Source organism: Coturnix japonica, chromosome 18 (assembly GCF_001577835.2).
Source record: "Coturnix japonica isolate 7356 chromosome 18, Coturnix japonica 2.1, whole genome shotgun sequence".
NCBI classification, from domain to species: Eukaryota; Metazoa; Chordata; class Aves; order Galliformes; family Phasianidae; genus Coturnix; species Coturnix japonica.
Genome location: NC_029533.1, coordinates 9,395,046 through 9,422,561, shown reverse-complemented (window position 1 = coordinate 9,422,561; position 27,516 = coordinate 9,395,046). Strand labels below are relative to the sequence as shown.

General features: G+C 42.3%; 2 protein-coding genes across 3 annotated transcripts; one reads left to right on the top strand and one right to left on the bottom strand.

Moving 5' to 3' along the window:
• Window positions 1-9: 9 nt before the first annotated feature.
• On the top strand, window positions 10-27,110 carry GRB2 (growth factor receptor bound protein 2). 2 transcript variants are annotated; one of them, XM_015880271.2, is made up of 6 exons: window positions 10-164; window positions 5,514-5,755; window positions 20,839-20,936; window positions 21,585-21,707; window positions 23,421-23,589; window positions 24,902-27,110. In XM_015880271.2, exons 2-6 carry the CDS (start codon window positions 5,678-5,680, stop codon window positions 25,085-25,087), a joined length of 654 nt encoding a protein of 217 aa, XP_015735757.1. In that variant the 5' UTR covers window positions 10-164; window positions 5,514-5,677; the 3' UTR covers window positions 25,088-27,110. The 2 variants fall into 2 exon arrangements, with proteins under 2 accessions (XP_015735757.1, XP_015735756.1); XM_015880270.1 differs by lacking the exon at window positions 10-164 and adding an exon at window positions 2,313-2,441.
• LOC107322299 (proline-rich protein HaeIII subfamily 1-like) lies at window positions 4,881-5,456 on the bottom strand. Its single transcript, XM_015880200.1, has one exon. It carries the CDS (start codon window positions 5,454-5,456, stop codon window positions 4,881-4,883), a length of 576 nt encoding a protein of 191 aa, XP_015735686.1.
• Window positions 27,111-27,516: the final 406 nt, after the last annotated feature.

Here is a 27,516-nt window from a genome sequence, read left to right as displayed (position 1 = left end):
AGCCGAGCGGGCGCTTTGGCGGCGGGTCGCCCTGAGCAGCGGCGGCTCCTCACGGAGCGGCCACGTCTGACCCCGCCGCAGACGGACGGACGGCGGCCGGCACCTGCGGGAGCCGCTGTGTGTCACGGCCACCGGCCGGATGGAGGCAGCGCGGGAGCACTGAGGTGAGTGTCGCTGCGCAGGAAGCCGCGGGGCAGCGAGGCCGGTAACATGAGGAGAAATCTGAACCGCTGCGCAATATGGGAACGAAATCGGGGGTGACGCGGGGACGGCGCGTGGTGCCGCTGTGCTGAGCCCCGAGCTACCGGCAGAGCCGATACGGTTCGCGTGTGTCGTCATCCCCGTAGGTCGGCGCTCGTACGTCCCGGGTTGAGACGCGCTGCTCCGTGTGAGGATCCTCCTCACAGAAGCGCTGTTCGTCTGGTGATGAATTGCAGGTGCTGAAATTGTTTGTGCTTTGGTGGTAATGAGTTGCTGTAACCCTTCATAGTCGCTTAAAAGGAAATAGTGGCAGGTCTGGGGGATTTTCTGCTGTAGTTTAGACACGATACAGGGAAGGGGATACGTGAGATCGTGGGCTTAGTGCTGCGTGAGCCTCTTGTTAGTTCCTCTTCAGGTTGTTCCACCACCACAGCAAAATGTACCGAATTAGTAAAATGCTTTAAAGAAGAGGTTAAAGATGCATCTTGAACAGAGGTTTGGAGGCTGGATTACTTGGTTCCTGAGGCAGATTCCCCGTGGGTCTCAAGTAAGCTACTAATAAAAGCTACTTTTTCTCTGTGTTCTGAATAGATTTTTAAGATGTAGTCTTAAAATCTATTAGTAGCAGAAAATCACACATTGATTTGTCTAGGCTGCTCTGAGGCGTTTAAGAAAAGATCCAAGTGTCAGGCACCAAGTCTTCTCTTAAAAGTTCTTAAAATACTCAAAACTATTCTTAGATTGTTTTATCACCACAAATGGTCATAGAGAATTCAAGCTATTCCTGGACTAGCGCATAATTTGAAATCGATCCTCTAGTAAAACATGTCTTCCACCCGGGCTTACAGCTGTGCTGGGATTTCGGCTTTTGTCGCCGTGAAGCTGCTCTGGTATCTGTGCAGTAAGTTGTACATTTTAAAGTGTTCACGTGCTTGCGAGGAGGGGGAACAATCTACCTTCCCTGATCTGTAAGTGCATCTCAGCAGCTTCTTTATCAGAAGTATTTTTCCATAACACTTTGATCTCTGCTATTTCTAAAATCTGTTGATGACTTGCCCTTGTAGGGCTGCCCTTTTAAAGTCGGGCAGCTACAGCCTCTTACAGTAGCCGTGGTTCATGTGGCAGCTGTTGGCCATGTCTGGTTGTTCAAGTCCTGTGACAAGTACCTGCTGTCACTGCTGCGATTGTTGTTGAACTTACTGAGAAATTCTAAATCTTCCCTTTGAAGTCAGATGGTGAAACCAGAGACTCGAGGTCGGTGCTAGCGCGAGACTGGAGACATGTTGGAGTCGAGCTGTGGTTGCAGCAGTCTGTCATCCCCGATAAACGACTTGTGCATCCTCACAAACAATGCCTGAAACACGTGGAACATCCTCAGCTCCCAGGGCTCTTTTTCTCCACCCTCTATGGGGAGAGAACCGTCAGTAATTTGCTCGTGGCTGGTCAGTGCTTGTTCTGGGAAACTGGCACGCGATGGTGGGTTGTTTTGTCGTTAGTTTTGTTTTTTTGTTTTTAAAAAAGCCTTTTTCTAGGATTGCGAGTGCGGTTCTGGAAAGCCTGTTTCAGAAATAGCTTTTCTCCCTAGAGCATGAGGAAATATTCTTCATGCACTTGTGTTATTGAGGAATTGAGTATTTTAATTGCAGGCTCTTGGAGCTAAAGGAATTCTAAGAATGCTGTGCAATGAGACCTTGGGGTGACGGCACGTGCGCTCTGGGTCCTGCCCTGCGCACACTGTAAGGCCTGTTTTTCCCCTGCAGAGCTCGGAGCAGCCGGTTGCAGAGCTCCAGCTGTGGATCTCTGCACCCTCCCAGTTCCGAGGATCGCAGCGTTCATGCTCGGGTGCAGTTTCCGTAGCAGTAACGTTCCGAATGTGCTTGTCACTGCGCGGTGCAGGGCGCCCCGCGCTCAGTCCAGCAGAGGCGCACATACAACAGCGCATTACCGGCCCCGCGCAGCCCGGTCCCGGCTGCCGGTGCGAGCTGCGCGTGCGCGCAGGGGGCTGCCCGTCTGCCACGCGGGAGGTGGACGCGCATGCGCCGCAGCGCGGCGGGCGGAGCAGCGAGTTGGTGACAGGGCCGCTCTCGCGAGAGTTGCCGAGGGGACGGTGGCGGCGGCGGAGCGGGCGGAGGGGGAGCCGCGGGACGGGGCTGGAGCTCGGGCGGTGACCGGGGCGGCGCTGGAGGGGCGAGCGGGCGACGGCAAGCCTCGGGAGAGGCGGCGGCCCACAGCGCTGCGCGGTGAGTGCGGGGGAAGCGGGGGGGGGGCGCGTGTGGCGGGCCGGCGCCGGGCCGCCGATCCCCCCGCCCTCGACCCGCTCCGGTGAGCGGCAGGCTCCTCCGGCACAGGCCCGGCTTCCCGGGACGCCGAGCGTCGGCGAAGGGCGGCCCTCTCCGTCGCGGCCTGCGCTCCGCACGGCTCCGCCTCCTCTCCGTGCTCCGCGGTGCCGAGGCTGCGGGCCCGAGTCTGAGCTCGGGCTTCCCGAGGCGCTGCTCGCTGAGGCGCTGGCTGGGCGGCCGAGCGAGCTCCCGTTGTGTTCAGGGGCTGCCTGCTGGGGAGGGTTCGGTCAGGCGCTGCTCAGGCCCCCAGCTGGACTGCGACTGGGGTCTGGGGCTGCGTCTTTGGGGGGGTGTGTGTAGGGGGGATGGTTCTTGGGGCGTGTTTTAAACGCTCCGCAAAAGGATTTTAGGGTTTCAAGTCCAATCCTAAGGTACGAAAGGTTGTGAGTAACCCGTAGTCAGGTTAACATCCGTGCTCGTCTTTCTTCTAAACCTTTTGGGTCAAGCATTAAATGTGAGTTTCTAAGATAGCGATTTTTCCCTTAGCTTTTTCTTCTGGACTTCCTGTTTTGAGATTAAGGGTTGGTTTTGTGCACTAGGGCTTAACTTGGCAGTATAGCCTCAAATAACCTATAGAGCACCTGGATACAGTCTTACTAACTCATGCAACATCTGTCCTCGAATAGAGTTCTTTTTATTTCATAAAGTTTTATAAAATATCCTTAATAACTGGGAGAATAATTTGTTGGTCATAACAAATGGCTGTATATTATTAGTTGGTCACTTCTGTTTTACCTGGTCAGTTTGTTTTGTTATGTTGTTTTAACTGGTTAATTTGAAGTCAGAAGTGCAGATTCACACAGATCACAAGCCCTTTGTAGGAGCAGTGTTTGAAGCCCACCTTACCTACATGGTTTTTGAAATATTGCTTAAAAAGACGATGAGAATTGTTTCCTGTTGGCTGCAGTGACGAGGTTTCTATTTAGAATTACTTACATTCCTTCCTGATCTGTAGCACTGTATTGCCAATAAAAGTTTGCTGTTAGCTGCATCTGCAGCCTTTTCTTCCTCTTCCCATTTTTTGGGGTTTGTTTTTTTAAGAGCAAATCTCAGTGAGGTAAGAGGCAGTAGACAGTGATATTCTGACAAATTGAAGATCTTGCTGGAGCAGCAGCTGTTCATTGTGGTTTTGACTGCCCTCACCCGTCGTACCTTAGTTACGTTCGTGGAGCTGAGTTGTGATGGTGCGCAGTGTGTCCTGTTTGACAGCAGCCAACCAGAGGCAAATGCCTGCAGCTGTGCTTCCAGTGCGCAGGGACCTGGCACAAGGCACTTACACAGGAAGCTTACTTTTTTTCCCTTGTGCAGTGGATTTCTTTTAATAGTTAAAATAAATAGTAGTTAATAATAGTTAAAGGGTCCTAAGCTTGGATCCTGTCCGTTTCTTCCTGGTAGTTGCAGTAGCACAGACTGTTCAGTTGTGATGTCCATGGCTGGTGACAGCCCTGTCACTTGTATTTGTGTTTTTGTAGCAGTGTGTGGGAGTACAAAAGAAAGTCCCAAACTGTGAATGTGGAGACTTTAGCGAGGTGTTGTTTGTTTTTTAAGTACATTAGATGCCTTTTCATTCTGCCAGTTTACTGCAGTAGAAATCTTAGTTGAGTTTTGTTGTTTTATTCCTCAAGCTTCATCACTCTTTATAGACTGAAGGTTGGGCAAACGTTATGTGCTTCACTGCACTCATGTAAGGCAGGTTTCTTTTTTCCGCAGAGCAGCCATAGCGCTGCCTTTCTGTGTAGGGCCGTGACCACAACAGACTGAATTAGCAGGTGTGTGTGTGAGCTGGTGTAAGATCTGTTCTGTTTGGAGTCATTGACAAGCACCAGCTCTGCTGTTCTGCAAAGGATTATTCGTGGTGGTTGTTAACTCACTGTCTTCTTTCTTTCAGTTTTGTTACTTTCTCTGCTATCAAATGAAGTTAGGCTTAGATTAAATCCTATTCTAACCCAGATCAGGATTTATATTTGGGTCCTTAAAGGAGTTTTGGGGTGTCTGTGTATATAATACCAAATGTGGTGTCATCTCTGGTGCCACAAGAGACGCTGGACTCAGCACCGCTTTTATGTGCTGCTTCTGGAGATGTTTGTTATTGTTTGACTGCTCAGGGCGGCAGAGCGTCAGAAAGGTTGTGTCATGTTAAACTGAGCCCAAACTGTTGTTCCTATATATTATTGTTTTATGACACTTTGATAGATGTTACTATTAAGTGCTCTTACAGAGTACTATGTACAAATATAGGACTTCTAAGATGAGTATTCTGTACAAGTACAGAGAGTTCTTTGGCTTGTCTTATACTATTTAAATCGATGTAAACTGTGTGAATGGAAGAAAATACAACTGTCAATACGGTGTAACCTGCGTCTCGAGCGCAAGAGGAGCGCGCTGTCCCCAGTGGTGCCTCCCTGCCCATGGTTCGCTGTTCGCTGCCCGCCCCGGCGTGCCCCGCTCCTGCTGTGCGCCCGCAGGCGGCGCCGTCCTCGGATCCTGCCTGCGCGGGGCCGGGGGGCGCCGCTGCCTGCCGGAGGGCGCCGCTGCCTGCCGGGGGGCGCCGCTGCCTGCCGGGGGGCGCCGCTGCCTGCCGGGGGGCGCCGCTGCCTGCCGGGGGGCGCCGCTGCCTGNGCCGCTGCCTGCCGGGGGGCGCCGCTGCCTGCCGGGGGGCGCCGCTGCCTGCCGGGGGGCGCCGCTGCCTGCCGGGGGGCGCCGCTGCCTGCCGGAGGGCCCCGGCCGCGGCTCCTCGAGGCCTTGTGCCGCCCCGGGCCGCCGGCTGCTGTTGGTGCCGCCCCTGGCCGCCGGCTGCGGCGCCCCATTGGTCGCCGGCCGAGTCACGCGGGGGAGCCGGGCCTGGGCGAGCACGGGCGGGAGGAAGCGGCGGCCGCGCCGGTTGGAGGGAGCGGCTCTGGGCGCGGCCCCGGCCATCGATCCGGGCCACTTCCCCTAATGGCACGGCTCTTCCTCCTGCTCTTTCTCCTCTAGGGCGGATCGTCCCCCGGCCTCCCCTGTATGTGAGAGACGGGGCCGGTGTCTCGAACGGAGCCGGGCCGCGGGAGGGCTGAGCCGGGAGCCGCCGCGGGAGGAAAGGAGGCTGCGGGGAGTGCTTCCTTCCCACTGCCCGCACTGCCTGGTGCGGCAGCCCCAGCATGGAAGCCATCGCCAAATACGACTTCAAAGCTACAGCAGACGACGAGCTGAGCTTCAAACGGGGGGATATACTTAAGGTAAGTGGAGAGTGAAGGATTAGGGACTCCCTCTTTTGCCTTTGGCTCTTTGACTTCTGTCTGGTCAGTCACTTCCTGTCCATTGGACCTGGCTTTTGCTGGGAACTCAGTGGAGGGTCGTCTCCCTTTAGCAGGGTACTGTAGGATTTCCTTGAGACCAGGCTGGCCAGAGCAGATGCTGTTTCCTTTCTGTGTTAATCGTGTGTCCCAAAGTCTTTCTTAGTCTCTTTGCAGTCTGTGGAATATTTGAAAAATTAGCCTGCAAATAAGCAGAAGTACAATTCAGCGTACTCCGTGCTAAATTCCCTTCCACAATAGGTTACCCTTAAAAGTTATCAAGATCAACGTGGTCATCCTTTCCTTTGCCTCCTGCCAAAGATTTTGGCAGTGATTAGGTTTTTTCCTTAGTAGTTAATATTTTAGCATTGGGCTGTCAAGTGTTGGTGCTGAATTTTATCTTCTGTCCTGATGAATGCAAGTGATTCGCTTCTGGGTTTATGTTTAATGAATCTGTACAGATGTGAGTATTTGAGTGAGTTAGAGGAATTCTGATCTATAGTTCTTTCAATATATTAAAAGCTTTTTAAAACTCCTCTTTAAAGGACTTTGAAAAATAAAGTAGCTTCTAAAACTTTATTTAAAATAACATGCAGAACAAGCTCAAAAATTCAGAGTAAAATGTAAAAATCTGTAGCAATTTGGCTTCAGTGAAGCACAGTTCTGAGCTAGGTTACTTCCAACTAGAAAGAGCTTTTTTTGCATCATGTTGTAATGGATTTTCATTCAGTCAGTATTACATCATGCTTGTGTAAGATGGACATTTCTTTCCAAATATTTCTGTAGAAATATTTTAAGATGCTGATTTCTAAAATGCCTTGAGTAAAAACTGCCTTGAGTGGTGCCAGTTTTGCAGATGTAAGGCCATGACTTTGTGCACATTGACAAATGACTCCTGCAGACCTCAATGCGATTACACATCTGCTCAGGATTTTTACCAGGGAAGGGCTTGATTTAGCACTATTTTAAGATAAGTTGGATAAGAGTCCTCTACATGTAAACTTACATGGTTCTTTTACAGTTGGCATTTCAGTAATAAATTAGGGCTTTGTTAGAAATGCAGTACTACTGCATAGCTCTTAAAGGATAGTGGCTGCAAAATTGTATTCTGCCTTGAAACTGTGCATTTAAAATAACTGTATCTGCTACGTCTTTTACTTTTTACACCTGTGCACCCCAACTCCCATAGCTGTGTAATTACTATAATATTTCCTTTTGATGTTTTGAAACGTTCAGAACTGTCAGAACACCAGATTTCTTCTGTGATAACTTTGTTTATTTTTTGTTTTCAGTCTCTACTAACTGCCCTCAGCTTTTGTGGTGTATTTGAAGACAGGCTTAGTTGAAGTTAACTTGTAGCAAATGCTAATGGAAAGGAAAATGAATATAATAAAACACAGCTTATTTTAGTGTTCTTCATTTTTTTTATCTAGTTTGATGTAGCTGTTTGAAGTATATGAAAAAATGTCATTAGCGATTTCTTAAATTTCGTTTATTCTCTAGGAAACAAAGGGGGAAAGTAGATTTTTACACTAAGTTTTGTACTAAAACTGCTGTGATGGTAAAGTGTACTTGAGTCTTGGCCCCCTGATGTCATCTCACAGATGTAGATTTTGTCACAGTAGTAGAAAGGTGCCAGCACGAATGCTGTTACATCACAATAATCTGTTTTTCTTAACATGGGAATTTTCTTAATCTAACTGAAATCTAGACAGAACGCTTCTCAGAGCCATGATGAGCACTTCTCAATACTATTATTTCTTTTTATCTTGTATTCTGGAAATACTTGGAAACATATACATACTTTATTGATGAGAGAACTGTGGTGTGGAAATTAGAAACCATGCCTTACACAAGGTTGTGACTCAAGTTGGAGAGAACTCCATGAGTTTCAGGGATCTTTTCAGCATGTGGTTGTAGTGAGGTTGTGTAGTATGGTAAGGCTCACTGTGTAAAGCTGGCAGATGTCAGACAAATAAGCCACCAGCAATCGGAGTTGGTAAAGTTCATTTTCCTCAGACTGACAGCTTCTGTGGTAGGTTGTCACTTCAAAAGTCTCTTCAAATGCCTTTCAATTTGTAGAAATTAATTTTCATCAGGCATGCCAGATCTGTTTCTTTAGTATTACACTTGTGACTGAAAAGACTCAGGGTGTCCCGTTCATGTGCCTTATGCAATCTGTTTTATTTATCAAGTCAGTTCTGCTGTCCTTAAATGAGTGAACTGGGAAGATAAACTCGTAGTTTGCTGAATGCTGCTATGTACTTTCAGTCATTAGATAGCTTTTGCTGAGCCATGTGTATAGCTTCACACATATAGTGAAGGCTTCTCCAAATCTAGCTATTACCTGTCTTAGTGATCTTGGTGCAGCTTTGGAAGGTAAATTTGGTACCATGTATAATGGTGGCAGGAAATAGTTTTGTAGAGAAATTTTATGTCTTAACCACACTAAGGAAAGAACATAATCTGTAACCCTTTATTTCCCACTCCTTAAAAGTTTGTGTTTCTCTTTGTGCATAGAGAAGGCAAAGATGCACCCAGTCTGGCTTCATCTGATTTCAGCAGATGACTTGACTATGATGTCATGGTGCCGCTATTGCTGAACCACTGTATTCTGGACTTGATTGAATGGCATTTTAGCTGTGGTTGTTAGTAATCTTGTGGCAGGATTCCAAAAGTGAGTGAAGATAGTTGACCTTTGACTTGCAATTGTAAAACAGCTGAGTGAAGAGAAGTGATTGGCTTTTTTGTCTTTTTTTTGTTTTTGTGGGCAGTATGTCATAAAAGCTGCTCCTATGGTTTTTGTAGCCATGGCAGTACGCTGGATCCTCATACTGGTTTAATGATTATATAGCAGGGCATGGTGTTGCTGTTCAGGAGGTAAAAACTGATAGCTTTCTTCAAGCTGCTTTAATGAGCTAATTGCTACTTGCTTTGCCTTTCCCAGAGGAAAGAAAGGTTCAGTACAGTTCTGCAGTTCTCAGGTCTGATTCTTTTCATGAACTAGTGGCAGCTTCATAAAACTTGGTGTCTGGCATCCTGTCAAGTGCATGAAGATAGCCTGACTCATTATTAAAAGCAACAGAAGTTTGAAGAATTCCTACTTGAAATTTGGTTACTGTTTTTCACTATGAGTAGTTGACAGTTGTCATGGTGCTTTTTCAGTCTTAGCCCCGTTCACTTGCTGTCTTTATTGGGACTCAGTAATTCCAGTTTCTGTCTGTATTTGTTACTCAAGTTCTGAGTACACAAAACCTTACATATTTATGGCAACTTCTGGTTTTGTTGGGCTTTGTGCTAACTAGAAGGTATCCAGACCTGAAGTGTGATGATGTTTGCTGGTGGTTTGGCAGGAATAAAGTGGTAAGAGTAGAAAAATTGTCAGATACAACCAGCCAAGGCCTCTTTTGTCTGTTCTTCCTGTATCTAATCTGAAATGCACAGTTTAACATGAAGGTAATCTGCTGACTATTTCTGAAATGGTTGTATGAAATAACTAATCATACTAGTGAATGCTGTGAATTGTTTAAAACAAAATAAAATAGACCGCGACTTTGCTTCCTCTTTTTCCTTCTTCTTTCCCAGAGCTGGGGCATAGCTGGAAAGTGATCCTCTGAAGAAGCAAATCAGTTCCTGTTTTCAGTGGTTGTCAGCATAATTCAAGAGTACTTACTGATTGTTTTTGAGTAAGATTACTTGGATGGCATTTTAACAAAAGAGACTTTCATCTTTAATTTTGAGGTTTTCACTTTTGTGTGACACAAACCAGCTTTCCTGGTTCCCTGGAATTCTGATTTTGATCACTTGACAGCACCATTCAGCAAAATCAAGGTTTCTTTTCCTACTCTGAATGTACACTTGACAGTCACCTTAAGGTTCTGTTCATGTATCTGTTTACCGCTTGGCATATTTTAACTCTTGCATGCTGTGTGCTATGTAAAGCCTTTTGGAGTTTTAAATGTCAGATGAGGCACAGATTAAAGCTAGTAGCCAGTTCAGCTGATCTGATATTGACTTAATACATATTGCATTCTGTTATGATAAGGGGAAATTATGTTGATTTGAAGTTCCAGCTGCTTTTTACCAATTTAACAGAAGTGCTGTCATTACAGTTTGTCTATGAGATCCGGATTTTGTTGTGAATTGTGTCAGTCTGCTGAAAGATGCTTGCGTACACATATCTAAAAATAACATCTTGGCTTGCTAGGTTATTTGATTTAGTTGTTCCATGTGCATGCTGAGCTGCAATGTGATGCTTTTCCTTTTTTTTTTTTTTTTTTTCATTTATTATTATTATCAGATTCCAACTAAGCAAGGGGGCAGTCTGCTCGTGTACAACGAAGCCTAACGTAAGAGGTGAACCGCATGACTCTTTGATATAATTCCTTGTGCCGGAGTTACCTCTGGCCAGTAACTATATACTAGAAATCAGTAACTACAGCCTATAAGTGTTCTGGGCAAAGCTGATTCTATTTGTTTGTATATGAAATAGTTAAGTGTTAGTCCTCTAACAACACTTAAAATCTCAGACTGAGCAAAAAGGAAGTGGTTTATTGTAAAGTTCATCTTCCAGTTTAGATTAATTCACTGAACTACTAAAGGCAACGTTAGTATATTTCCACAATTTCCTTGAGATTGAACTGTTACTATTATTTTAAGGTTATTATACTGATGCTGTCAGTTTTCCATACTTGTTGGCTGCCTCTGAATGAAAATCTTCACTAAATGGTTTATGATTTTACTTATATATACCGGAAACTACAGGCATGTCTGTACTGCATGATCAGAGGTGGAACAGTAGTCCAGCTATTTTAGAGTGGAGGTTCCTACAGGAGATAATACTAATGACTTCATGGAATCAGCATTATTTGCAAAACTTAAATGACACTTTGGATGAATTCTTAGCCTGTGCTTATTTCTGTGTATCAAAGGTCTGATGCCTTGGTGATCAAGCTACCTCCTGGGAAGGTGATGATTAACAAGATGCGTGGCAAAGGATATTTCCCTTCTCCCCTCCTGTCCCTGTTCTCTCCATTCAGTACTGGTGGGATAGGTGCTGACTAAAGAGGTGAAGCTGAGACTTCTGAATTTAATATTTAGGTACAAAAGAGAGCAAAGAGCTCTGTTCTTCTGAACGCTAACATTTATGAACTGGAAATTGAACTTGTGTGTAATAACCCATTCTACTAGAGCACTGGTGAGAAGTGGCACTAGGTTTCAGTGCTTTATTTCTTCCTGCCTTTATTTAACAGTTTGTTAGGAAAGCTGCCTTCAGTCTATGCCATTTCCAGTTTTCTCTCAGAACTCAAAATGCAGGTGAGCAGTGAGTTGTATGCGTTCTGCATTTCTACACAGATGGGCAAACTGATACTGCAGTAGCTTAGTGCTCGGGATGTTATCTACAGCTTTGTTCTGCAGCAGTTCTCGCTATTTCATTTCCTTTGCTGGCTCTGCAGTGGTGATTAACTAACATTCTCTTCCAAGCATCACTGACTAGAATATAGACAAGGAAATAAAAATGTGTTTTACATCCTTCAGGTTTTTGGAGGAAAGAAAGGCAGGAAAATACTTCCTGTGACTTTTCTCATTACCTACAGTGTAAGGGACACTATATAAAGTTAATCCTTAAAAAAAATTTCCTATCTGTTTAGATAAGCATCGCTTCAGATGTCATTCTGTCATGACTCAAGCTACATTCTGTTGGTCAGGATCTAGGCTCGTTTTCTGCTGAATATGTAAATGCTGATCATGGGTGATAGATGAATTTAAATTCAAAGTCATCTTGTGAACACCTCATAAGAGTAGGTGTTCAAGTGGAACAGAAAAATGGTTATGAAGCAGCCTGGTTTTTTTTGTTGTTGTTTGGTTTTTTGAGACTGAGATTGTTGCCATATCTTACATGCCTGATTGGTGCCACCGTCTGACAACTTGAGTGAGAATTGCTTTAATAAACTTTAAAATGTGTTTTTTGTGGTAACTTGTGCTGAACACATAGGATTGTACAGCAAGTTCTAATAAAGTGCAAAGTGAGCTGGCAGCCTCCAAAACTGTTCATGATAATCATTTTATGATATTTAGGGACGTACCTTCCATGCATCTTTCTAAATCTGAGACTGCGTATATATTAGAGTATTAAGATCTCATAACTTAACTATGTACTGTGTGGATGAAGTTATTCACTTAATTGATTTGAAATTTGCTACCTCATAAATTTATTTACATTTTTTCCCATCTTTTGTTCCCTTCCCCTTGTGAGAGCTCATAGGAGAACAGCTCCTGTGCCTCTCATGGGGAAAAGACTACGAATGGCTTCTGGTCTTTATTGCTTTTTTTTTTTTTCCTGAGGGAGGCTGCGTAGTGCAGAAGTCAAACCATGTTTTCCTTGTTGCTTTCTCAGTTGTTTTTAATTCATATCTGTTCTGAGATGGACTGATTACAGGTACTCAGAGTATTCAGCGGATGGCACGGTATAGATACACAGCAGCAAAATGTTTGCTTTAGTTTTAATTCTTCATGGAACACTTGGATAATGTTTCTGATTTGTTTTTGTGTGTTTTTTTTTTTAAATTTTCAGATTAGCACCCTCATCATTCCAGTGTATTTCCTGAGGAGTGATAGATAGTTTAAAGCCTACAGCTTCGTACAGTAGCAGTTCTGGTGGTTTTTGGTTATGTTTTATTGTGTTTACTCTGCCATTTATCAGTGGTCATGTAGTGTTTGTTACTTACACAATTCATCAGTTTTAAGATTTGAGTGTGTTCTGTCTTGGCAAAGTTTTGCTTCCCCCTGTCACTCTCTCCAATCAGTGGTAAATCTGTTGAACCTTTACGGGATCACTCTGGAACAGTCACCTTCCATTCTGGACACTGACCTTTGTTTTCTCTTTCAACACCGTCCTAAGCTACTGAAGAGTTTTCTTATGTTGTTTGTCGATGGGGGCATTTATGGAGATGAGTAGCAGAAAACCTGAGATTCTTTGAGTGAAACAATCCCTGCAAAACCTAGAAAATCTTGAGTCTTCTCAAGGCTTGCGACTGTTCCAGCTTATCTCAATTAGTGATTCATCAGTCTTTTGTATGAAGCTATATTTTCTGTTTTGCCAGTGATTAAATGGGAGGTCTGAGGTGAAGATTGCTTTTTGCTTTTATAGCTTTGCTGAAAGAGCCCAGCTTCCAAACAGCTGCTTGAAAATCAACTTAATTGGATAGCTGTATGGCCAGGAAGGTTTTATGACTGCATGGTAGCAATATTGCTGTGCAAACCATCTGGGACCAACTGACATCTGTCATGGTGCAAGATATAGGTGTACTTAATATCTTTAGGGGAGACCTGATGCTGTTTTTTGAGTATGTCAGCAAGACAGACTTCATTTATTGGAGTCCTGGGAAGCCTTTATTTATGTGAAAGTGTCTACACAGGAATTTGGGGAACTGGAAGATTTTAAAGGTATCCACATTAATGAATAGTTTAAGCATCTATTTGTTATGTAGGAATGACTGACTCCTAATCGGGGCCCTGTGGGGGGGTTTCTTGTGGTAAAGGCGCTGATCTGATCAGGATCTCCCAGAAGGGGGGAGTTCTGGTGCCTTAGCTTTTAGTGAGAAACACAATGGAGATATTGTGCTACTGTAATGTACTTGGGAGCTTAAAATTAGCCTGTGGTCAAATAATATACCCTAGGGTGTAAGTGACTTGCATTATGATATCCCTGATATCCCTTCCAGGTTATTGCAACAGAGCTGTAATGAGTTCTATTCTTGTTTTTAATTTGTTCTTGACCTGGAACTGTTCTACTAATTAGAGACACTAATTAGGAGATGGTTTTACTTATCTCTGATCTTTTGCTTGAAGATCTTGGTGCCTCATCTGTCTTAGGATTCTGGAGCAAGGTGCTTTACTACTTTCGGTATGCAGCATTATTAGTATTAATATCTGCATTATTCAAGGACAGTCTTTGAATTATTATTTTTTTTTTATTTTTTTTTTGCTCATAACCCGGGAAAGTAGCAGTACTTTTCTAGTAGAGCTCTGTGGGATTTTTTTAAGTGTGATATTTTTAAAGGTGGAAGGGGGAGAAGGCATGTGCCAGTACTTAGCAGTTCTGTGTTTCTCTGTTTACCTGAGATATTACAGTAAATTTAAAAAAAAAAAAAAAAAAAGCTCTGTATTAGTGCACTCTTTTCACTCTTTTCACTACTTAATCCTTAGTTGCTTTGGACAAGTGTTTTTTCCCAAGCCACGTGGTAGTGAGATACAATGACTGAGATACAATGACTGCTGTCTTTTAAGAAATGCAAAGTTTTCTGGCATTTAAATGTTTAACTTGCCTTGTATGGAGCAAATCATGCATTCATTAATGCTGTTTTATTAGCCTTGAACTGAAAGAGGAACTTATAACGTAAGGGGAAATTTTTGAAGGCATCACTTAAACATGCTAATATCCTTTTTTTTCTTTTTATGCCCCTTTCCTGGTACATAATTCAGAACGTTGCTTTCAGAAACCACGCACAACTGTGGTATTGGCCCTTTTCTAAGGCAAAACCCAAGTTGAATTTGTTTTAGAGTTATTTTTAGCCTTGTACTTTCCTAGATTAAGTCAGAGTAGAAACTCTGTTTTGATACTGAAATGAACATATATTGTATACCATTAAAAACTCTTTGGCTTTGGCATAATTCTTACTGCATGGCTGGTCAAGCTTCTTCCTTCAGCAGAGTAGTTTCTGGTGCTTCTGCATTTTGCCATTCATAAGGGCTTCTGACATTTGGTGTTATCTTCATCGTGGGGGTAGATGTATGTCAGTCACAATAACAATCCTTGCTTCAGAGGAGCAATCCATATTATTTATCATTATTTCCTTGTTAATGGTCTGGGCATCCCTCTTTCCAACTCTTCAGACCATCATTAAATATCTGTTCTTTTTTTCTGTCTAGTGAGGAATACATATTTTTACAGGCTTTGAAGTGGGATGTGATTTTCTTTTCTCTTTTCAAAGGGCTGAACTTTCCAGTTGTACAAGAAGTAGTTGAGCTGCTTATGGTTAAATTGAGGCCATGGTAATTCTGAATTTTGTTATTCTAACTCTGAGTGTAGCATTGGGAATGTTTCATTCTGTTGTGCAGTTGGTTTTCCAGAAATTGAATCGTAATTCAGTGATGAGTTTGGAGGAGGAAAAAAAACAAAAACAAACAAATGGAGTGAATCAACACTTTTAGCCACAGTGAAGGCTAAATCTAAATGTAATTGAAGGATTTCTGAGGTATAGAAGAGCTCTTTATTCAATTCTAGTCTGAAAGCAATTATAATCTCATCTTAAAATTTATGGTAAATTAAAGATCAACATAAAATGTTTGCAAAACCAACTTAGTCTCTATTTTTATAGAATGTTATGCATTTGCCCTATAGAGGTTTACATATGTAAAGGACACGAATCGCTGTGAAAGTCCTGAAGAAGCTTTGTGCTGAAAAGGATGGTGGATTTGGCAGCTTTGTGAAAGCTGAGTTTGGTTGTGGATCAGTTATTGAGTATCCTCAGTCATTTTATTAGGAAGACTTACTGTGTTTAAAAACTGCTGGACAACTTCTATGCCTCATGGTCAAGTAGCAAAGAAAACCTGGAAGCAAAGGGCTTATGTCTCAACCAAGTTATTGTAGGCACTTGTAGATTTGCAGAGGTAGCTGAGCGTAACCTATTGGAACTGTTTGTGTTCACTGGCTTCCAAAATTCGTATAAACACTTCTGAAAACAGCCTAGGGCATAGGATTGTGATCAAATGTATTTTCACAAAGGTTATTTAGTTGCAAAATCCAACAAATTGCGGGTTTTTTGGTGAAACATCTTTGCTTTGTTGACTGTTTTTTAGAAGTTGTTTGCTCCCTCCACGCCCAGAAGTTTGAATTCAGTGTGTACTGAGTGGTTTTGGTTAGGGAGAGTTTTTTAGTGCATGTTATTTGAAATTGTTATCTTGTTATTCTAGGAAAATCTGACTGGATGGAAATAGCCAAAGTTGAATGGAAGCCCTTTGGTCTGTCAGAATAACCTCAGGTGGCCAAAGTGGCTTGGAAGTGTCGGTGACAATGGGGTGTTAGAGCTGTCCTGAAACTTCAGGTTATTAGTGCAATACCATAGTACAAAAAACCAGATGAAAGCTGTGCCTGTTAATCGGGAGACAGGCACACAATGTACATTTCTTGGCTTTTAAAAGCAGTCCATTAAAAATACTTCTCCATTGCTGGGTGTATTTATTCTTCTCTTTTCCTCCCTCATTCAGTGTTGTATGCAGGTGTCAGTATCACTGATTCTAATAGAATGTTTTACATTAAAACTACACCTTGTTTCTTCTCATTTGATTCTGTATTATAAGGTTGAAGGTGCTCTGTGAAATGCTCTGAGTATGTTGTTCTTGAGCTCAAGTAAGCTCCCTTCATCTTGCTTAGTTTGATATGTTGTGCTTTTTGATGCATTTTTACGCTTTTATGAAGGTTTGCAAGATCTGTGTGCTTACATTATGCAAATATGACTGGAATGAGTCAGATGATGTTCTGCACTGTGCTCTGAAACCGTTTGCAAATGCCTTCCTCTTGCGTGTGCATGTCCCCTGGAGAGGAAGTCTGAGCAGCTTTGCAGGGACTGGGTAACAGGAAAAGTTCTCTTACATGTTATGGCTTCTCTGAAGATCAGCCAGACCAAGTACCTGTGCATTTCCTCTCCAGTTAAAGATGTTGCTAAACATAGCTCAGTAAAATCAGATTCTGCTATAAAAAATCAAAAACATGCTAGATGAAAGTTGTCACTCTGCAGCTGTTGGATCTCTTTTCTGCTGGATATAATTGTGGCTCCTTATTGGTAAATTAATTATCTTCTAGGTGCCCCAAATATGTTTTTAATATGTCAGAAAACTGAGTTCTTATGTCCTGCTAAGCCAAAATGTAACTTCTTGCTTACATTCCCTTAAATGTTGTTTAATTTCTAGGCATATTCCTGACCCTGTGTAGAGTTAAAATATGACACGCTTAACCCACTCACATTTCCCTATTGCCAATTCTTGGCCATGTTCCATCTGAGGCTATTTTATGCTTCCCTGTCCCTGTTTATATCCTGCAAAAGAGAAGAGTTGAGGCATCACTCCATGCTGGGTCTATTAATTAACACATTTAAATTACATTTCTTAATTAATAAATCATATTTATTAATACATTAAAATTGTCCTTTGCCTGTAACTGCTTCGTCCAACTACTTGCAGATGTAAATTCCCACTGTAACAGTGTTTATCTGTCTTACAGTATAAATCAATAAGCAGTCTCTTGCCATGTGCAGTTTTAGGATCTTTGATTTTCAAATGGCTGACTCTTTACTCGCTGTGTTTATAATTAAAAAACATCTAGAAGTGAAATTGGCTGGAATCTTAGTGAGTTGGTCTTTCATCTTTAATGTTCTGCAACATATTAAAATTGCTTTGACTTTTTTATATTAGCATGGGTTTGGAGGTGCTTGTTTCTGCCTTCTGATATGCTATGTTAAAATGGTTAAATAGGTACAAATCTAGCAAAATACTGATTTAAGCTGAGGTGAACCTTAAAGTTGTCTGTTCTAGGAAATTGGCCTCCTGATACCTGATTTCATGCTTTTTCCATCTGTCTCAGTATGAAGAGATTAGGGTTGATCCAAGCTATTTGTGTGAGGCAGATTATGGTGATGTTATTATTCTGATCTCATTGCATTTGGTCTCTAGATTTGAGGTCCTGATTTTAACCCTTTCTTTGACAGGCAGCATCCTGGGCCACTTTTTATGTTACATGAAGAGATGAATTTTAATACCTTGCAATGCCATTGCAGCAAGTTTCAGTGAGGAGTAAGATATAGAAGGGACCACTGAACTCACTTGGACTCCAGGTGTAGCAGCCCAGGAACAGTAGGTTCCTGCTTGTGCTGTGGCTGGCTTGTATCCTTTCTCTTAGAGTAGAAAAGGAGCTGAAGAATGGAAAGCTGCGTCAAAGCGCTTGGAAGGAGGGTGAGGACTTGACAGTCCCAGAGCCTCTAGTGCAGCTCAGTGTCACTAAGACTCAATTAAGTAACCTCCCAGCCATTGTTCCTCCCTGAGATGAGTAATTTCTGAGTGTAAAGTTTTCGGTTTCAGCATTGCTGGCTTTGAAATGCTTTTTAAAATTTAACTCCTGCTGTGGCAGGAGTGTTGTGAGCGCTTTCCTTGGGTTCCTGAGACCTATGAGTGTTTTTAATACACCACTTTGTTTTCTTTGCCATGGTGTCAGTGGAACTATGCTCTGGAAGAAAACCACGTTGGCAGCTAACAGGATGTTGTATTATAGCAGCTGTAGTTGCCTTCTGTTTCAGTTAGCACAAGATTCCTGAAAGCTCCCAGTTCAGGGGAAGGGGATGGGAGTTCAGCCAAAAGGCAGAGCCCTCCCTGAACGTGTTTCTTGGATTTTGTTGCACCAAAACCCAAGCGTTCTGATGAATTTGGCTAACTTTGCAAGCATGTAAATACACATCTGAGGGCTTACGTTTAGTTTTATGTTTGCAAATGGGAGTCAGCCTGAGAACTGCAAATGACAGATCTGCTTGTTGTGTTCTGATGTAGAATGTGTGTGTTCCTGAAGATTGGCTTTGAGAGTGTCAAGCCTAGTGTGCAATGGTTCGTCAGGGTGGAAGAGCTATGCACAGAAATATTTGCTTAGTATGGGATCAAAAAAAGCTGTGAGTTCTTTGTGTGAGCAGTTTTGGCTAAAGCTTCTCGATCGTCTTGTTGTGCAGCTCTTCTGTGGTGCCATTTCTCCATTTCCATGGGAACTGATGCGTTCGTGTTGATGAGTTCTGTTATCAAAGTAGGAAACTTGCAGGCAGCAGTTGAACTGCTTTTACTGTAAATCAGGGCTGACTATGGGCTGAGGACATCACATGGTAGTATGTGTTCAAATGCAATGGGTAAAAATATCCACCCTTCTTCCTCCTCTTCAGCACAGATGGAAAGGAAGAGTCACTCTGTCATGGGCTTGATTGGATCTACGGCAGCTCAGGGACTGGCTGCAAAGAGCTCTTTTATGTTTTGGCCTTCACGAAGAGCAGCAATTTGTAATAGTTGATAAAATAAAAATAGGAGTTTGCCTTTTAGGGTGGTTGGTTTGTTTTTTGTTGTTTTTTTTTTTTTTACAGACTCTGAAGGTTATCTTGATTTGGGGAAATCTTTGTTTAATTTTGTTGCTTAATTTATATGCATTTAGTTGTATGTGGGGGTCTTCTTGAAGCAAATTTCAGTGATATATGCAATACTTACACTAGATTTTATAGTTTCAGGAAGTCTAGAAAACTCTTACAATAGTTTGAGTTAAGCATATTTTCCTTAGAGGTATAGACCTGCTTTCTAAAGTATCCAGATAAGAAGTTGCAATTGTGATAATTATCTAGAAATCTCCTGGGAGCTGAAGATTTGGACCAGATGGACTGACTGGATGCTTAAAACATTTTGCAACAAAATTGTTTAATTACCAAAGGTCTGTTCTGTCATTTCTGTGGGCTTAAGAATAAAAGAAAAATGAGAGTAATATTAGATGCAAACATCTAGGCTGGATGCCCCTGTGCAAAGATTTGTGCTCTTGTCTTACTACTCAGTTGCATTTCTTTAGTGGGTGGAACTGGTGCAAAACTGGAAGCTGAAATGTTGGCTCTTTTGTAGCTGTCATAGCAGCAGTTAAAAACTTAGCAGCTATCACAATTACTGCCTCCTGACTGCACAGTTGATCTGAAATGAAGGTACTGCAGTGAAAGTCACTTCTGCTCAACTAAGTCTTGGGAACAGTTCAAGGGATGCTTATTTTAAATGCTGTCAGAGCAAATGATTTTTCTAGATATCTGTGTTCTGGAGGTGATTCTTCTCTAAATGAGTCTTGAACATAGAGCTTTCTAAAGAGATAGTCATTTCTGTATGGCTAAAATTATTCAGGAGCAGACAGCCAGCTATGGAGATATGTCAGTTTTAAGTGAAGCAGCAGGAGGTCCTTGGAGCAAAGCAAGCTCCTGGACAGGGGAGCTGTGGAGGGTTCAAAGCCTCCTGAGCAGGTGGTGTGGGGATACGTGTAGGCAGTTGGTCTTACTGTGCCTTTCATCCAGCTGTTTCTCGTTTTTATCACAAAACAACGTGCCAGTGAGGGAGCACTGCGGAGGCATTTCATTTGAGGGCAAGCACTAATGAGTACCCAAAGCCCGATGTGATTTGTCTCTTCCAAATCTATTAGTGATAAAACTCATTAAAATAATAAATAAATAAAAATTAAAAATTGCTTATGAAGGTGTTTTTGATGCGTATCTTCACTGTGTCTTTGTGTGTACCCTGTGATCTCTGGAGCTGCATTCATATTGGCTTTCTCTCTATATTTCTTTGTCTCCCCATGTTCAGGCAGTGCTAATCATGTGATGCTTTTTTGACTTCAGGCTAGAAGCTTTTTTTTCCAACTCAGATCTATTTTTTTTGTTGGTTCGTGTTAGAAAGGGAAAAGATGACATCAAAAAGACGAGGAGGAATGAAAATGCTGGGGAAAAAACTTACTTGTTCAGTTTTGAAAGGGTGTAGGGAGGTGAGCAGGTAATATGTGTTTGTATCCAAACCCAAATAAAATCCTTCTGGGGAGAGATGATTTCAACTGTAGCATCTTTTGCTTAGAACCTAATGCTCTGTTATTCAAGAGGCTGTTTTTAGTCAGTGTACCTGCCTTGTCTGTTGCACTGCACCGCTTGGCAGAAAAGCAATGAAAAATAAAGCAACAAAACTTCTAGAGAGAGTATGATTTGAAATAATGATTTGTGTATTAATGCATGGAGTTTATTATAAATTATTGATCCACCTTGTTTTGAAGGCTGATAAAATGTGATGGATTGGGATGGCTGACTATGTGTTTTTAAGGGCTCGTCTTATATGAACAATCTTTGAGACACAAGTGGAAAGAATAAGCTTGTGTCTTCGTCTGTTTTGCTGGAACTTGAAATGTAGTAAGCTTATTTTTTTGTTTCCTTCAGGTTTTGAATGAAGAATGTGATCAGAATTGGTACAAGGCAGAACTCAATGGAAAAGATGGCTTCATTCCCAAGAACTACATAGAAATGAAACCACATCCGTAAGTAGAGCCTTGGTGGTAGTGCCTGTGTTTGGTTGGTTTTAAGCATAGATAAATTGACCTTTTCTGAAGACATTTAAACTGCTGATGGCATCTGGATCATGTGTCAGCAGTGCTGGAAGTCTTCATTAGTGCATTAGCAACCTGAGGAAATTACAAAAAGTTTGTATACTATCGTGTTTACTGAGCAATAATGAAGAGCTCTCTAAGTAGTCCAGCAGGGCATACAAAAACAAACTTCAGCCAGCTGACCAGGTGTAAGAAAGAGAGCATTCCTTTTCTTAGAGCTGGTGTCAGTGTTGTTGGAAGGAGGTGTAAGTATTTTTTCAAGAGAATTTAGAAGGAAAGTAATTGAAAATGCCTTTATATGTTAAGGATTTCACTCTTACTGCATTTCTGCTTCCCTAAATTAGATGAAATAGGGCTATTGTGAGCATGTGCTCATGAAATCATGGTAGCTTCACTGCTAGGACAAAATGTGAGAAGTTGCATAGTTTGGTAGCCTGTAGTAGATTAACAATAAATAGATGCAGTTCAGTCATTTCTGCTAGAATTCATCTGATCTCCGTGGGGATACCTGTGTTGGGCTCTTCCATAAGACAGTTCAACTCCTTAACTTTCTCTGTTTTCTTCTTGCTTACTCCACAGGTGGTTCTTCGGAAAGATTCCCCGAGCGAAGGCTGAAGAGATGTTAGGCAAACAGAGACACGATGGTGCCTTCCTTATCAGGGAGAGCGAGAGTGCTCCTGGGGACTTCTCTCTCTCGGTCAAGTAAGTAGTGCCCAGAAATAATCGTGTGGAAATCAGGGCACTTGATGCTCATTTTGACTCCTGGATAGATAAGTGATTATCAGTGCTGAGGAGCGGCAATAATCAAGATAGCATACCTATTCTTCTGGTGATAATGTATTTTTGTCTTTATTAAAGAGGAAGTACAGATAAGCTCTGTTTTGTAATGAGCCTACATGGCTGACTTGGTGGTGTGTTGCTGTCTGACTTAAGTGTTTTCAGGCACTATTTGTTAATTTGTGGATCCCATTTCTCCTTCCTCCAACTATGAACTGCCCAGTTTGTACATACTGCTTTCCATCCTCCTTTGTTCCTCTTCCATAGAACAAGTCATTATTCTCTTCTGTCTTTGGATAATACACTTCCAAATATTTTTCATGACTGCTTGGCACATGCTTTGGGGATATTCATCTTAGCCAGCACTGGGACATGGAGCTAATGAAAACAAATTCTTTTCCATTTCTCAAATGCATTCCATTAATGGAATTTCAATATAGAGGAATTTCTTTCTGTCTAGTAACATTGAAGGTAGGCAGGAACAGTTCCCATCCTTGTATAACATTTCTAGAAATGCTAACTTTTAATCAGCAGCAATTTCTGATAGTTAACATGTGAGCCATGTTTAACCATCTCACAGCTCTGTATAAGCCGCCATAAATTGAAGTATTAAAAAGTTGGAAGAGTATGGGATGTAAGGTAGCATAGGAAGGAAGGAATTCCATCCTCAGCAGCTGATTTTTATCTTTCTTAACTTTCTGTAACCTTCCCCTTTCCTTCCAGAAATGAACAGGGTTTTCTTTAGTATCTTATATTGATTATTCACGCACAGTTCCTTGTTTGCTGTATTTTTGGCTCATCTTTGGGCTGTACCCAGATTTTGTCATCCTGTACACCAGTCTTGATCCAGCCAACAAACTGAATTAAAACCACTCTTTTTAGAAAGGTGTTTATAGTTCTGCTGGGTACAATAATCTGAGCTGGAATACAAGATACGAATGGGAGCTCCATTGCAGACATCAACTTCCTTCATGAAACTTGGTTTTGACTGTAGCTCTGCTTATCTTGTCAGCTTAGTGTTGCCACCTGGTGGTAGTTTGGTTTTTTTTTTTCCTGGTGGATTAATTTAGAAAAAGCTTTCTTCCACTCACCCCCAAACAGTGATTTGCAAGATTTGAAATGATGAGAATCTCTCAGGTTGAAGAGGAAACAGCAAAGGCAGTACTCACTGATTGTTTCATGTTAACGTTGTAGCCAAGACTATGCCTGCACTTTAAGCTCTTGATGCCAGGTGGAGAATGTACTCCTCACCCATTTTCAGTGTTTTTGTTTCAGAATAAAGTAAAAATGCTAACGTGCTGTTCATCTGGAAAAACTTTGGAGTTGCACTTTACGTAGAATAAAAGTTGAATGCCATCACATGTCAAAATATAGAAGTGGAAAAGTCTGTCTGTTTTGCAATACATCATTTTTTTTTTGTAACTCCATGCTTAGAGACAGTCCTGCCGTACTTGTGGCAGTTCTTTTCCCAGCACTTTTTGTATGTTTTCAAGGGTCTGCTTCACAGCAGCCAATTGATACCTGCAATCATTGTCACCAGCTATGTCCCGAATGATTTTTGTGTTGTAAAGTCTCACAATCCTAGAAGAGTGCTCAGTGACTGTGTTCTTCTCTGTATTGTTTGCTCATTTCCCACAGGTTTGGAAATGATGTGCAGCACTTCAAGGTGCTTAGAGATGGGGCTGGCAAGTATTTCCTCTGGGTGGTGAAGTTCAATTCTTTGAACGAGCTGGTAGATTATCACAGATCCACATCTGTCTCCAGGAACCAGCAAATATTTCTACGAGATATTGAACAGGTGCCACAGGTAAGAGAACTGTTTGTTCAGAGCATATTTAAACTAATGCAACCATGGGTTGCATCTGGGATTGTATCTTGATGGTGATGGAGAAAAGCTGACTTTTTACCTGTAGGAGTTTATTTTTGGATCTTGCTGCCAGAGTTGTACTGGAAAATAATCTGGATGTTTGTGCACAGCCTACCTGCTAAAACTTAGTATCCATTTCTGGTGGTGTTACTGTTGCTGCCTGAACATTTGGCTTGTGTTAATGTTTTTGGGTACTGTTGAAATAAGATAATCCAATTCCTGTGAATTAAGAAGGTGTTTACTCCTGTTTTAGGACACAGTAAGAAAGCACAGTTATGTACTGGTTCATAGCCAGAACTGTCCCGTCCCGTCCATCCCCCCCCCCCCCAAAAGCAGTGAAATTTTGGTAGTAGTCTTGCCTGAAGAAGTGGCTACAGGTAGTAGCATATGTTTTAAACCTGGCAAATGTGAAAAGGAACTGAAAAAATACTGCTAAGTGTCAGGTTTGTCTGTCTTTGTTTTGTTTCCCAGGACAAACAAAATGTTGGGTTGGGTATAACTGCCTCTGTATGCAGTATTCTAGTTCTAGCTTGAAGAAATATGGGAACTTGTACTGCTGTGTGGGTGCTGTGGTCAGCCTTCCCTATGGTTCATCTGAATTAACATATGGCTCTGCACTGTTTGGTTAATGACAAACAGATTGAGAAAAGAGCTGGTTGAAAATGGCAAGCAGCGTGAAGGTACCTTTCTAGACTCCCAAGTTTTAAGAATGCAGATGCATTTTTAAATGAATGTGTAACTTTTCTGTAGCAATAGAAGCATTTGGTGACTCGACAAAACACACTACAGCAAAACCTTCTAATACTGGAACAGCTGAAGGGAAACACATAGAATGCCAACATCCAATTTTGCAGAGGAGTTTTGTGTACTACAGTGGCCAGGTAGATTAGTAATACTCATGTCATCATTTGATGTAAACAGGGCGAACAAGCAAAAATACCTTTGTAATTCAGTAGAGTATGGAGTTTCATAGTAAGTTGTGGACACTGGAAAATGAATACTACAACATCAGAGACATCTGCTGGTTTTATTTTGCACTTTTACTGGAACTTATTGACTTCATTTCAGCTGAGACAGAGTATTTTATTTCATAGTATCTGGTATGGAGTTGTGCTTTTGTTTTTGGGGACAAAAACATGTTGATAACACACCACTGTTTCCAGATTTCCAGTTGAAATCCTGCTTGAGGAAGCAGATGCCTTGTGTGCTGAGGATGATTCTCATTCCACACATCTTTTTTCTTTATTTTCAGCAACCGACGTACGTTCAGGCGCTGTTTGATTTTGATCCCCAGGAGGAAGGAGAGCTGGGTTTCCGCCGTGGAGACTTTATCCAAGTCCTTGACAATTCTGACCCCAACTGGTGGAAGGGAGCCTGCCACGGACAGACGGGCATGTTTCCACGCAACTATGTGACCCCAGTGAACCGGAACATCTAGAGATAAATATTAGAGATTATTTAAAGAAACAAGAGAAACAATAAATACACATACAGAGCCTAACTGCAGCCAGTGACCTAAAATCACACGGCGATAAAACCTGAGTCATCTTTCACCATGAGGTGATCCTCCTTCACAGTGTGGAACTTCAGGGGCTGGAGGGGTTGGGGGGGAGGGAAGAGTTAAACTTGCACATCAAAACTTATCATTAAGGAAAAAAAAAAAAAAAGAAAAAAAGAATAATTAATTTCCTCAGCTGCTCCTGGGTTACTCCCTTTCATTTCTGTATTGTTTCCCCCTCCTTCTCTGTCCAGGCATGGAGTTTTAATGCCATTTAAAATCATAGCCATGCAGTTAAAGGAAAAGGGAGAAACTCTGCTGGTACTTTCTCTCTGCAAATGGTTCATTTGACATGAAGGGACATGAGAGAAGAACCAAATACACGGTCCTGCCTTTAAAAAAAAAAGTTTCTGCTCTTGCCTTCAGCATTCAGCTGCTCTTGCCTGGGAAAGATGAGGTATTGCTCTCAGTTCTGTCTCTTCTCCTTTGTCACTTTCTTCTGAAGTTCAGCAGCTTCCAAGTTGGAAAGGAGAAGAGTCGTGTGATTTATTTTTTGTTTGTTTTGTTTTGTTTTTGCTGTTGAAGTCACAGAGTTGCTTTGAGAAACTCCAAATTACAACTGAAGTCTGTTATTGCTGTGCTTACAGCCTTTTTGTTTCTTTCTTAACTGTACGGTTGAGCACATTCTGTAATTTTTTTCCATAGTGCCTTTCCCTTTTTTTTTTTAATTATTTTTTAAGTTAAAAGGACAGTCCAGAGCTTTTCAGAGGGCTTTTTTCTGCCTACCTGTAAATAAATACTTTTGGGTGGAAGGTGTAAAAGAGGGTGGCTTTATCAAGGGATATCTGAAAAAAATCTACAGAGATGGAGCTTTGTTCTAAAGAATTGACTTGTTCTTTGACTTTCCTTGTTATAGGAAAAGAAAAAGTCATTCCTTGGCAGCTGAAGCTGCTCAAACCTGAGAAGCTGAAACCAGAAGCCTTGTTAGATTTAAGAGAAAGGGGAAAGATATGACCAGGGAAAATGAGGAAGACTATTTAGGGGGGGGAGGGTTAAGTGATTAATTTGAGAAAGAGTAGCCCTGAGATGTCCTATAAAATGTACATTCCATCGATGGAAAATTATAATGCAGAAAAACCTCAAGAAACAGTGCTTGAAAACATTTTATGCTGTTAGTGAATGTTTCTATGTGATGCATGTAATCAGCCTCTTTTGCCTGGGTAGGGAGTATTTGCAGTTGTGTTGCTCTTGAAAAGTGGGGTTGGCGTCACTGTTCTCCACTTTCTCTTCCCTCTTCAGGTCAGTGTTACTGTTAGACTCCCTATTCACGGCAGGCTGCTCGATGACTGTAATCCCCACCTCTTTTCATAGTGGCCTATATTGCGGCCGCTTGCTCTTCCACCAGAGCAACGTGACGTTGAATTGGATAGAAAGAAATCAAACTGCATTACTCCCTGTGCCAATCTTCAATTGTTTTTCCTTTTGAGAGCCGTTTGGATCCCTTCACTCCAACAACAAATCAATAACTGCAGTGGAGAGCTCCTCCTGCCCTGCCCAGTACAGGCAGTCTATTGTTGGAGGGTGCCTTTTTTGTACTGAGTGTTACCAGTGTTTGATTCCTGAGATAAACTCTGCCTTACACGTTAATTTCCAGCAGATGAAAGAGAGCTATCCTGTAGAGCGTTACTTTCTCCCCCTCTCCTTGCTAGCTGTCACTTCCTTCTTTGTAAAGTGATTGGAAAAAGAATCTCTGGCATTCTACACCTGGACCATTTGATTGTTTCCTTATTTTGGAATTGGTGTATATCATGCAACCTTGCAGACATATGTCTTGTGTGTGTATATATATTAAAAAAATCAGTGTTTAAATAAAAAAGGCCTATGTACTTAATCCTTTAACTCTGCAGCAGCATTTGGTAGATAGTAATTAACTGTGAATAATAAATATACATTGAATTCTTCACTTGAGCATTTGTCTGTTATTTCGTCCGACCAGAATTGAGCTGATGAAGCATCTTGGAAATGCTGAGCTTCAGTCGAAGCCAACCGCGATCCGCGCTGCTTCACTATGGCAAATGGCGACGGAAGGTGAGAGGAGTGTGTTGGTGCACTGTCAGGTAGGGAAGCAGCGCGTGTGTCAGCGCAGTTTGGTGGTGGCACTTACACGCTTCTTCCTTCTTTTTGTCCTTGGGTTTTTGTTTTTAGCTCCCCCTGAGCTGGGCGTTGTGCCTGCGGCGCTGCCTGGCGGTAATGGACGGTGATGGTGGTTGGTTATGGGCGGGGGGAAGGACGAGCTGCTGGAACAGCTGCAGCTCAGAGCGAGCGGCGCGGAGTCGGGCAGAGCTTTATTGCCTCGTGCTTTAAAGGGG